Raw genomic sequence first — 11946 nt, 5'->3', positions numbered from 1 at the left:
GCTATATGTGGGTATGTTTTTGAATGTGGCCTGGTTGGTTGATATACAGTAAATAAATATGCTGCAGATTCACACTACCGTCTGAAATGACATCTGACCATGGAGTCCTTCCCACGTTCATATCTTCCCACATCAAAGTACTCTCCTAACAGCTTATAGGTACTATAGGACAGGGTTTTCCAACGACAGAGTTTGGAGTCACTTTGGAGTCACTTTTATTGTAAGTAAGAATATAATATGTTTCTAAACACTTCTACATTAATGTGGATGCTACCATGATTATGGATAATCCTGAATGAATTGTGAATAATGATGAGAATTGTGAATAATCATCTCACCATTACAATAACAGGGAAGGTTAGCATTTTTGGGGGGTATGATATTTGTGCGTAATTATTATATTATTCATAATCATGGCAGCATCCACATTAATGTAGAAGTGTTTAGAAACATTCTATTCTTATTTACAATAAAAGTGACTCCAAAATGACAAGACATTATTTACAGTTAATTTCTATTGGACACAAAATAATCTGAAACAAAACCGAAACAAACAGCAAATGCATCCAACAAATTTGTAGTCACTAGCTTGATGTAGTCATTGTGTGCTATGAATATGGGACCAAATACTTAACTTTTTGCTTCTTTAATACACATATAAGTGAATTTGTCCCAATACTTTTGGTCCCGTAAAATGGTGGGACTATGTCCAAAAAGTGTTGTAATTTCTAAACGGTTCACCCCATATGGATGAAAACACCGTCAAATGAAAGCTGACAGTCTGCACTTTAACCCCATAGTCATTGTATCATTTCAAATTCAAAGTAGTGGAGTACAGAGCCAAAACAACAATAAAATGTGTCACTGTCCCAATACTTATGGAGTTTACTGTATGTATATGATTGTGTGTACGGTCTATAGACAGTATAGACAGTATATGAATAGGAAAGGTGTGTACAGCAGTAAATGTGCCTTCACTAGAACACAATATATACTAATGAAGTGGATAAAACAGTATGTAATAATTTTTAAAGTGACTAGTGTTCAATTACTATGTACATACGGCAGGGTAGAATACCGGGTGGTAAGCCGACTAGTAACAGTGACTAACGTTCAGGGCTGAGGCCGGCTAGTGGTGACTATTTAATAGATAGAAGCTGTTTTCAGTCTCTCGGTCCCAGCTTTGAGGCACCTGTACTGTCTCCGCCTTCTATATAGATGGTAGTGGAGTAAACAGGCCATGGCTTGGGTGGCTGAGGTCCTTGATGATCTTTTTGGTCTTCCTGTGACACCGGGTGCTATAGATGTCCTGGAGGGCAGGCAGTGTGCCACCGGTGATGCATTTAGGTAGCCGCACCACCCTCTGGAGAGCCCTGCGGTTGCGGAAGGTGCAATTACAGTATCAGGCGGTGATACAGACCGGTATGATGCTCTCAATGGTGCATCTGTAGAAGTTTGTGATGGTCTAAGGGGCCAAATTTCTTCAGCCTCCTGAGCTTGAAGAGGTGCTGTTGCACCTTCTCCACCACACTATCTGTGTGGATGGACCATTGCAGGTTTTAGTTATATGCACGCTGAGATATTTGAAGATTTTCACCTTCTCCACATCGATGTGGATGGGGGCTCCTCCTGAAATCCACAATCAGCTCTTTTTTTTTTTTTTACATTGAGGGAGAGGTTTTTTTCCTGACACCACACTGCCAGGGCCCTCAACTCCTCCCTGTTGGCTGTCTCGTCATTGTTGGTAATCAGGCCTTCCACTGTTGTGTCGTCAGCAAACTTGATGATTGAGTTGGAGATGTGCGTGGCCGCGCAGTCATGGGTGAACAGGGAGAACAGGAGGGGGCTGAGCACGCACCATTGTGGGTTCCCTGTGTTGAGGATCAGTGTGGCGGAGGTGTTGCTGCCTACTTTCACCACCTGGGGTTGGCCCATCAGGAAGTCCAGGACCCAGTTGCACGGAGCAAGGTTCAGACCCAGGGCCCATGCTTAGTGATGAGCTTGGAGGGCACCATGGCATGGAATGCTGAGCAGGAGTTGATGAACAGCATTCTTACATAGATATTCTTCTTGTCCAGATGGGATAGGAAGTTGTGCAGTGCGATAGTGATTGCGTCATCCGTGGATCTGTTGAGGTGGTATGCAAATTGTATTGGGTCTATTGTGTCGAGTAAGGTGGAGGTGATATGATCCTTAACTAGCCTCTGAAAGCACTTCATGATGACAGATGTGAGTGCTATGAGGCCATAGCCATTACGTTCAGTTACCTTTGTTTTCTTGGGTACAGGAACAATGGTGGACATCTTGAAGCAAGTGGGGACAACAGACTGGGATAGGGTGAGATTCAATATGTCCGTAAACACTCCAGCCAGCTGGTCTGGACATGCTCTGAGGACGCATCTTGGGATGCGAGGAACAAAAGCTCACAGTCCTCGTAACTGTTTTCCTCGAAGCGGACAAGGGTATTTCGCTTGTTCCGGAGCAAGGAGTCGTTGTCAGCGACTTGAATGGCTTTCCCTTTATAATCTGTGATTGTCTGGAGTCCCTGCCACATACCTCTTGTGTATGAGCCGTTGAATTGCGACTCCACTTTGTCCCTGTACTGTCGTTTTGCCTCTTTGTTTGCCTTATGAAGGGCTGGAAACTGGAACTGTCACCTTGACCTGGTCAAATATGATGGTTTGCGCTTTCAGTTTTCCGTGAATGATGCCATCTATCCAGGTTTTTGGTTCTGATATGGTTTAATCATCACAGTGGGAACAACATCCGCTATGCACTTCCTGATTAACTCCGTCACTGAGTTAGTGTATACGTCAATGTTATTCTCAGAGGCAAACCGGAACATTTCCCAATTCGCATAATCAAACAAGCATAGATTCCAATTGGTCAGACCAAAGTTGAACAGTCCTTACCATGGGTACTTCCTGTTTAAGTTTCTGCCTACAGAGCAAAATGGAGGCGTGATCTGATTTGCCAATGGGAGGGCGGAGGAGGGCCTTGTAGACGTCCCGGAAGGGGGAGTAGCAATGGTTCAGAGTTCTCGATGAGCGAGTAGCAATTGAGATGTGTTGATAGAATTTCACTAGTTTCCCTCAGATTTCCTTTATTAAAGTCCCTAGCTACAATAAATGCCGCCTCAGTATATGTGGTTTCCAGTTTGCACAAAGTGTAGTTCCAGTGTAGTTCCATGAGAGCCGTCGTGGTGTTGACTTGGGGGGAGATATACACCGCCGTGACGATGACCAAAGAAAATTACCTCGGGAGGTAATGCGGTCGGCATTTGATGGTGAGGTATTCCAGATCGGAAGAACAAAAGGACTTGAGTTCCTGTACGTTACCACAGTCACACAATGACTAGTTAATCATGAAACATACACCTCCACCTTTCTTGTTCCCTGAGATTACTTTCTTCCTGTACGCACGATGGACGAAGATCCCCGCTGGCTGAATGGAAGGGGACAGTATTTCCAGAGCGAGCCATGATTAACTCTATTTCTTGAACTGCATTGTTGGTTAAGGGCTTTGTAAGTAAGCAATTCATGGTAAGGTCTACACTTGTTGTATTTGGCGCATGTGACAAAGAAATTTGATTTGATTCCGTAAAACAGAGTATGTTACAGTCTCTGATGTTTCTCTGGAAGGAGATCCTCGCCCTGAGATCGTCTACTTTAGTGTCCAGGGACTGGATGTTAGCAAGTAATATACTTGGAAGTGGTGGATGGTATGCACGCCTCCTGAGTCTGAACCCACTCCTTATTCCTCTTGTTATTCCTCAAAGGATCCAATTCAGGAAAGTTGAATTTCGTGTCGAAAATGCAGGCGAGTGATCGCCGACTTACAGCTGTAAGTAGTAATGGAAGAAACGTTTTGAGCAAATTATTATTTTTTTTTAAATTGGAATTGGCTAGGAGCTAGAAACAGGGCGACCATGTCTGTCAGCACCATTTTGTGTCTCATGTTGAATCATGTGAAAACCAAACCTCAACCCGGTCCTATCAAGACCGCAACGGCACACTATGATGGCTAATTTAGCCTGCTGCTGCTGCAATTTCAACTTTACTTAGATACTGTAATTAGAGAGTCACTTACACTATGTACAGTGCTTTCAGAAAGTACTTTTTCCAAATTGTGTTGTGTTAGAGCCTAAATTAAAAATTGATTAACTTTAGAGTTTGTGTCACTGGTGTACACATAATACAGCATAATGTCAAAGTGGATTTTTTTATTAATAAAAAAATGAAAAGCTGAAATGTCTTGAATCAATAGTATTCAACCTCTTTGTTACGGCAAGCCTAAATTGGTTCAGGAGTAAAAATGTGCTTAACAAATCACATAATAAGTTGCATGGACTCATTTTGTGTTCAATAATAGGGTTTAAAATACTTTTTGAATGACTACCCCATCTCTGTACCCCACACATACAATTATAGGTAAGGTCCCTCAATCGAGTAGTGAATTTCAATCACAGATTCAACCACAAAGACCAGGGAGGTTTTTAAATACCCTGCAAAGAAGCGCACCAGTTGGTAGATGTGAAAAAAATAACTAGATGCTGAATATCCCTTTGAGCATTTTGAAGTTATTAATTAGGCTTTGAGTGATGTATTAAAACACCCAGTCACTACAAAGATACAGGCATCCTTCCTAACTCAGTTGCTGGAGAGGAAGGAAACTGCTCAGGCATTTCACCATGAGGCTAATGGTGATTTTAAAAATGTACAGAGTTTAGTGGTTGTGATTTGAGAAAACTGAGGATGAATCAACAACATTGTAGTTACTCCACAATACTAACCTAAATGACAGAGTGATAAGAAGGAAGATTGTACAGAGTAAAAATATTCCAAAACATGCATCCTGCTTGCAACTTATTAAGTAATAATGCAAAAAAATGTGGCAAAGAAATTAACTTCTTGTCCTGGATACAAAGTGCTATGTTTGGGACAAATCCAACACAACACATCACTGAGTACCACTATTCATATTTTCAAACATGGTGGGATCATGTTATGGATATGCTTGTCGTTGGCAAGGACTAGGGAGTTTTTATAGGAAAAACATTACCGGAATACAGCTAAGCACAGGCAAAATCCTAGAGGAAAACCTGGTTCAGTCTTCTTTCCAACAGACACAGGGAGACAAATTCAACTTTCAGCAGGACAATAACCTAAAACACAAGGCCAAATTGCTTACCAAGACGACATTGAATGTTCCTGAGAGGCCTAGTTACCATTTTGACTTAAATCGACTTGAAAATCTATGGCAAGACTTGAAAATGGCTTTCTAGCGATGATCAAAATCCAACTTGATAGAGCTTGAAGAATTCAAAAAATAATAAACGGATAGTTCTATCTAGGTATGCAAAACCCTTAGAGACTTACCCAAAAAGACTCACAGCTGTAATCCCTGCCAAAGGTGATTCTAACATGTATTTTCTCAGGGGGGTAAATACTTATCTAATGAAGATATTTTTGTCTTTTATTTTTCATAATATATATATATATATATATATATATATATGTTAGAATTTTTCTTCCACTTTCACGTTACATAGTATTTTGTGTAGATCGTTAATTCAATTAATTCAATTTTAATCGCACTTTGTAACACAACAAAATGTGTAAATAGTGAAGGGGTGTGAATCCTTTCTGAAGGCCCTGTGTGTTGCTACTGTAAAGCAGTGAACATGCATTCTGCGGACGTGCAGACTGGCATTAAAGTTAACTTCCTGTTATGCATGAACCAATGAATATGCAGGAACTCCTAACCCTGACCGTGAACGCTAGACATATTACTTTACCGAACCAGGGAAGCACATACTTTAAGCCAAATGGTTGCTATGAGGAAATATTTTGCAATAAGAAAAATGTTTTTAGAGAGAAACAGTGGTGGAAAAAGTACCCAATAGTCATACTTGAGTAAAAGTAAAGATACAGTAAAAGAAAATGACTCAAGTAAAAGTGAAAGTCACCCAGTAAAATACTACTTGAGTAAAAGTCTAAAAGTATTTGGTTTTAAATAAACGTAAGTATAAAAAGTAAATGGAATTGATCAAATGTACTTAAGTATCAAAAGTTAAAGTGTAAATCATTTCAAATTCCTTATATTAAGCAAACCAGACGGCACCATTTTCTTGTTTTTTAAATTTACGGATAGCCAGGGGCACACTCCTACACTCAGACATAATTTACAAACAAAGCATTTGAACAATGTTTCCCCGGGACGCTTCCGTGTAGAGGCCTCCTTACTAGCTTTAAATGGCATCTTGTAGATGATCATACAATCCCTATGATGAATTTATACACTGCTCAGACAAGTTCAAATAGATTTGCTGTGTCAGGGTGGAGGTATTTCAGAGCCTGAAGTTGCCTAAGATCTCCATAGAAATGTCTCCCAGCCCAGGCTTATATTTTGATTGTGGTCCCATACTTTCCCATACAAAAAGAGTCAACTAGACCTGGAATTTCACTAATGGGCTAATGAAATGTTATGAGATGTCTCAGGCCTATCTTCCAAATATTATGAGATATGGTAAGCCTACTTTAAGGAATAATGTATATAATGTCTACAAAGTCTATAATGTATACACACTGAGTGTAAAAAACACTCAGAACACCAGCTCTTTCCATGGCATATACTGACCAGGTGAATCCTTGTGAAAGCTATGATACCTTAATGATGTAACTTGTTAAATCCATTTCAATCAGTGTAGATGAAGGGGAGAAGACAGTTTAAAGGTGGACTTTTAAGCCTTGAGACATGTATTGTATATGTGTGCCATTCAGAGGTTGAATGGGCAAGACAAAATACTGAAGTACCTTTGAACAGGATATGGTAGTAGTTGGCAGGCACACCGGTTTGTGTCAAGAACTGCAGCACTGCCGGGTTTTTCACATTTAACAGTTTCCTGTGTTTATCAAGAATGGTCCACCACCCAAAGGACATCCAGCCAACTTGACACAATGTGGGAAGCACTGGGGAGGGGAGAGGAGGGGGGGGGGGGGGGGGGGTTGCAACACAATATTATAACTATGTTATTTACATGCATGTAGTTTCTAAACAGAAAACAACCAGTAGAGGTCTATCATGACTCTGTCAAGCCATCTCCGCCCCCACTCCCCATCCCTCAACGTAGCCTGAGCCGACTAGACGTTTCAGCACCTGGGGCGGACTGTAGACAGGCAAAGCTGCTCGCTGATTGCTCGAGCGTTCCTCGTTTGGCTTCTCCATTGGCTATCATCCTGTATTCACGTGAAGCAGTATGCAAATCGTCCGATGTAGCCTACCGATTGAAAATGCTGAGGCCATTAACAGTACAGCTGGACTGCAGAGGGGAAGGGGGCGTGCCACGCAGCATTCAGGAACCTCAACCATATTTCATCGGAATGGCTAAATAACATTTTTTTTTTTCGATTTAGTTCTTAAAAAGTTATTCCGTTTATTCACCAGCTACATTTACAGTTTTTGTCTTTCCAATGAATTGCACAAGGTAAGCTCACAGTGCGTCAAAGATGAAGCGCTTCGATGCACAGTAAATAGATGGGACATTTATTTTGAACTGCGCAATGAAAGAACATGAAACGTTACTTAAATATAAACGTTTTTGAATGCCAGGTGAGATTACCTCTGGCTGAAATATGATTAACTCACTCACTGACCAGTTTTCTTTTACCTTGGAGACTGTTTCTTAATTGTTTTATTGACTGGCCATTCTATAGTGCAGGGTTTCCCTAACTCTGTCCTCCCCCTTCCCTGGGTACACGTATTGGCGTTTGCCCTAGCACTACACAGCTGATTCAAATAATCAATGCTTGATAATGTTTTGGTTATTTGAATCAGCTGTGTAGTGCTAGGGCAAAAACTAAAATGTGTTCACCCAGGACCGAGTTTGTGAAACCCTGTCCTAGGCTACTGCCCAAATCATTGCTACGAACTTAAACCTGTATGTGTTAAAGCCATTCTAGTGTGAGTAAAAACTTTTTAAAGGTTGATAGCTATTTATTTATTTTCTGGATTTTTGTAGGCCATTGCTTATGATAAACTGGGTGGTTCGAGCCTTGAATGTTGATTGGCTGACAGCTGTGGTATATCAGACCGTATACCACGGATATGACAACATGTATTTTTACTGCTCTAATTACGTTGGTAACCAGTTTATAATAGCAAACCTCAGGGGTTTGTGACTCCGCGTTGCGTAGTGCATAAGGACAGTCCTTATCCATTGTATATTGAGAACTTGTTCTTAACTGACTAGTTATATAAAGGTTAAATAAAATTAAAAATATTGGCCGTATACCACACCTCCTCGTGCCTTATTGCTTAATTATTTTTTTTGAAAATAATTAGGCCTGTTAGAATTGTTAAATTATGCAATATAGCTCCCTACAAATAATTATTATAGCCTCCTGTAAACTATTTTGAGCATTATTGTCAGTGTAGATATTCAAACTGTTCCAGGAACAAATGTATTATATATTTTACAAATCTGTGCCAGATTAATTTGGATGACAGGTCTCTTCAATTAATGACCTACGTCAGCAGGGGTCTGGGAGAAGGTAGCATGTCCAGTGAAATCAGGTCAGGGTTTCACAGCTGCATTCGGAACATCAGAATTCTGACACAAGTTCCATTACTTTACTTTGGACTACATTTGACTATTTTCAGTCTCACCTAAACAGATAACTATTTGGCCTTTAACCTTGTCTGGTGCTTTCTTCTTTTTCAACAGGGTCCTCCACATGTTGAACCCCAGGCCAATGCCAGGTCCTATCATGCCAGTAGATGTAGCCATGAGGATCTGCCTGGCAAGCTCTCCACCCCTGCGCAGCTTCCTCAGCACGTACGAGGACTGCCGATCGCGAAACCTGGTCAACCGCTACAAACCACTGAGGCCATGCATCAGCTCCAAGCAGCAGCTAGAGGACTCCAGCCTGGGATGGAAGAGTGCCAGGGCCAAGGGGAAGAAGCGGGTGATCTTTGCCGATTCAAAAGGCATGTCCCTAACGGCCATCCACGTGTTCAAGGAGTTTGAGGAGGACCCACTGTCTGACCTTCAATTTGACCTGTCTGACCTGGCCAATGCCACCGCTGGCCTCAAGGTCTCCGTGGAGAAAAGTTTTACTCTTGATTTCCCACAGCCCGCTGCAGATTATCTGGACTTCAGGAACCGGCTCAAGAAGAACCAAGTGTGTCTGGAAAACTGCATACTCCAGGAACGGTCGCTCACCGGCACTGTGAAAGTCAGGAACGTAAGCTTTGAGAAATCGGTCTCCATCCGGATAACGTTTGACTCGTGGAAAACCCACACGGACATCGCTAGTACGTACCTAAACAATGTGTACGGTTGTTTGGACACTGACACCTTCTCTTTCACTGTCGACCTGCCAAGTTCTGTGCCCTCACAGGAGCGTGTGGAGTTTTGCATATGCTTCACCACCCAGGATCAGACGTACTGGGACAACAACGATGAGAAGAACTACAAGTTGCTCCACAACGACACAGACGCAGACCAGACCAGCAACCCCATCATCCAGACCACCGCACCAGTGGAGTTCAAGAGAGACGGAAAGAGGCCGGAGATGGAGTTTGACCAGTTCGGGAGCCCGAGGACATCCAGTGGATTCTTCCCTGAATGGCAGAGCTGGGGACACATAGAGAATACAACCCCATACTGGTGAAGCAACAACAAGGCTTTTATGAGAAATCCACAAGCTTCTCCAACAGAATCAACTCCCAATTGCTTGATGTAAGAGGAGTGACAACAGAAAATTTAACAGTATGTACACATGAGAGTGCTGGCTGACCCCCCTCAACAGTGAAGATATAACCACAATCTGAACAGTTAAGATGTTCAAGATCTGTGACTCACAAGTCAACAGTTGAGGTCATTGTGGGGCTTTAGAGTGGGCATTTTTGTATTGTCACTACAATGGAAAGGTTCAGAATGGGTTTCTCTTCATGTTTGGGGGTATATGTGAAGGTACAGAAATCTACAAACAACAGTTTGAGCCTGTAAGCATCTGTTATCATCCAGTTAACCCCCTAATCACTGTGACCAGTACTCAACATAAAGCATTGTGGTAAAATGCTATCATAGCCACAAAAATATAGCTAGAATTAACGACAAATAGCGAAGGGCATTTTAAGGTTGAGATATCTAGAAATTGGTTTAGACTTTAAAAGTGTACACTTTTTGTAGTGAATTTAAAAAATGTGTTGTAACATAGATGCCTTCCTTTTATAATGTTAATTTGATTGTCCGTTAAACTGTTTGTAATCTCGGCCACCAGCCCGCTCACTCTGTCGAGACTACTCTTTGCGACATATGCAACGTTTAGCGTAAATGCAGTCTCCACGAACGTAGGAACATTGCCTTTCCATCGCACTATATTTCAATTGCACTATAACTCGGATCTGCCGCAATACTCCAGCTATACGGATTTAATCCAGCTCTAAGGCTTTTTCAAAAAGAGAAAGATAACTCCAGATTTGGGAGCCTGCACTTTAGTGAATATTTTCAAAGGAGGTTTAGCATTTTGTACATAGATCTTTTTTTGGTGAGTTTTATATCAACAGAAGTATCTTTACTTGCCCTGTAATAGATGGAACTATTCCTTGCTGTTAGACATATGGTAAGCCATCAAAATGTCAGTATAACGTAAGTCTCCCGAATATTGACGGACATGGTTGACAGTTCCAGAGCAGTCTTTGCACTGACCGAAATACAGTATGCCTTTTAAATGTGAGAATGTGAAAGAATGAGACGTTGAAAGTGAAATAATTTGGTACAACATGACGAACTTCATATTGAAGTTGCTTCAGTGTTTCATGGCACCGTTTGAAGACTTTCAGGTAAACAAAACAGAAAAGCAATACAGGTAAATATGCATGACTATACCCCAGCATATTATCAATTAGGTGTAGGACTAAATGGAGCACCTACCTTTTTTTGCACAAAGGTTTTCATACATACGTCCATTGTATTTTTGAAAAGCCTTTGCATGCAAACACATTTTATATGCTCTTCCTACCCTTCTCTTCTTAATGTTTGCTGCTTCTGTAAGTGCTATTCTATCTTCAATGTGTTTCATGAACCCGTGGTATGTGAACGCTCCTATGGGAAATAGGGGAAAGAGAATGAGGAGAGTGGGGATGTTATTTAAGGAATGTACGACTAAGTAAGGGAAGTGTTTAAAAGGGAAATGAATGGAAAAGAGGTCAGTGTTAGAGGGCTATGCCTTGGGACTGAGGCTTCAGAGTTTACCAGGAAGTGGTGAACATTGTCAGCTGCTTTGTTTGTTGAAGTGTAAATAAGCAGGAGGCGGAATGCAAAGGGCTATGACACGAGCCATGGTGTCTAACCGCCAGCGTCTTTTTCTACTGCAAGGAAGGGTCTCTCTGTGTGTAAAATGGTTCACTGTTTTCTCTGTTCCTTTCAGAAATAAGAAATAAAATCTAATGTTTATAGTGTAAAAGACTCTTGACTTTTCAATCTGGATTTTAGGTTAACGAATATATTTTCTAAGAGGAATTATCCGGCTGGCATCACCTTCTCGTGCAATACCATTGTCTAAGCTCAAGTAGAACGTCCTTAGACGTAGATTCAATCAGATCAAGCATTAACCGGCGATAGCCAAAACCCGCATGCCTGATGTTTCGGCGATGTCGGAGGTGGAACTGCATTGGAGCTGTCAAATTGGTGAGTAGCTGCTCTTGATCATTGTCACGAAGCCACACTTGTCCCACTCCCGTTAGAAGTTTAGAACGAGGAAGTGTAGGCTATATAGAAATAATGACGCTCAAATGTAAACTCATTAAATTAAATAGAGGATTTCTATCAGCCGAATCGAGGTCTAGACTACATCTCCCATTCCAGTGTTCAAACTTGTAAACAAGGCTGCGTGGGAGTTCTCGTAATGCAACTCCGTGCAGCCAATGGCATGGTCCGCT

At 41.5% G+C, this 11946-nt stretch overlaps 1 protein-coding gene across 1 annotated transcript; it reads left to right on the top strand.

The window, feature by feature from the left end:
• The first annotated feature begins 7230 nt into the window (after positions 1-7230).
• On the top strand, positions 7231-11473 carry LOC120046148 (protein phosphatase 1 regulatory subunit 3C-B-like). Its single transcript, XM_038991147.1, has 2 exons — positions 7231-7486; positions 8726-11473. The coding sequence occupies exons 1-2, from the start codon at positions 7473-7475 to the stop codon at positions 9672-9674; spliced, it is 963 nt and encodes a 320-aa protein (XP_038847075.1). The 5' UTR covers positions 7231-7472; the 3' UTR covers positions 9675-11473.
• The last annotated feature ends 473 nt before the right edge of the window (positions 11474-11946 follow it).

This window comes from Salvelinus namaycush, chromosome 4, assembly GCF_016432855.1.
Source record: "Salvelinus namaycush isolate Seneca chromosome 4, SaNama_1.0, whole genome shotgun sequence".
NCBI lineage: Eukaryota > Metazoa > Chordata > Actinopteri > Salmoniformes > Salmonidae > Salvelinus > Salvelinus namaycush.
Note: the sequence above shows the minus strand (reverse complement) of the source record. Positions and strands in the feature narration are given on the sequence as shown.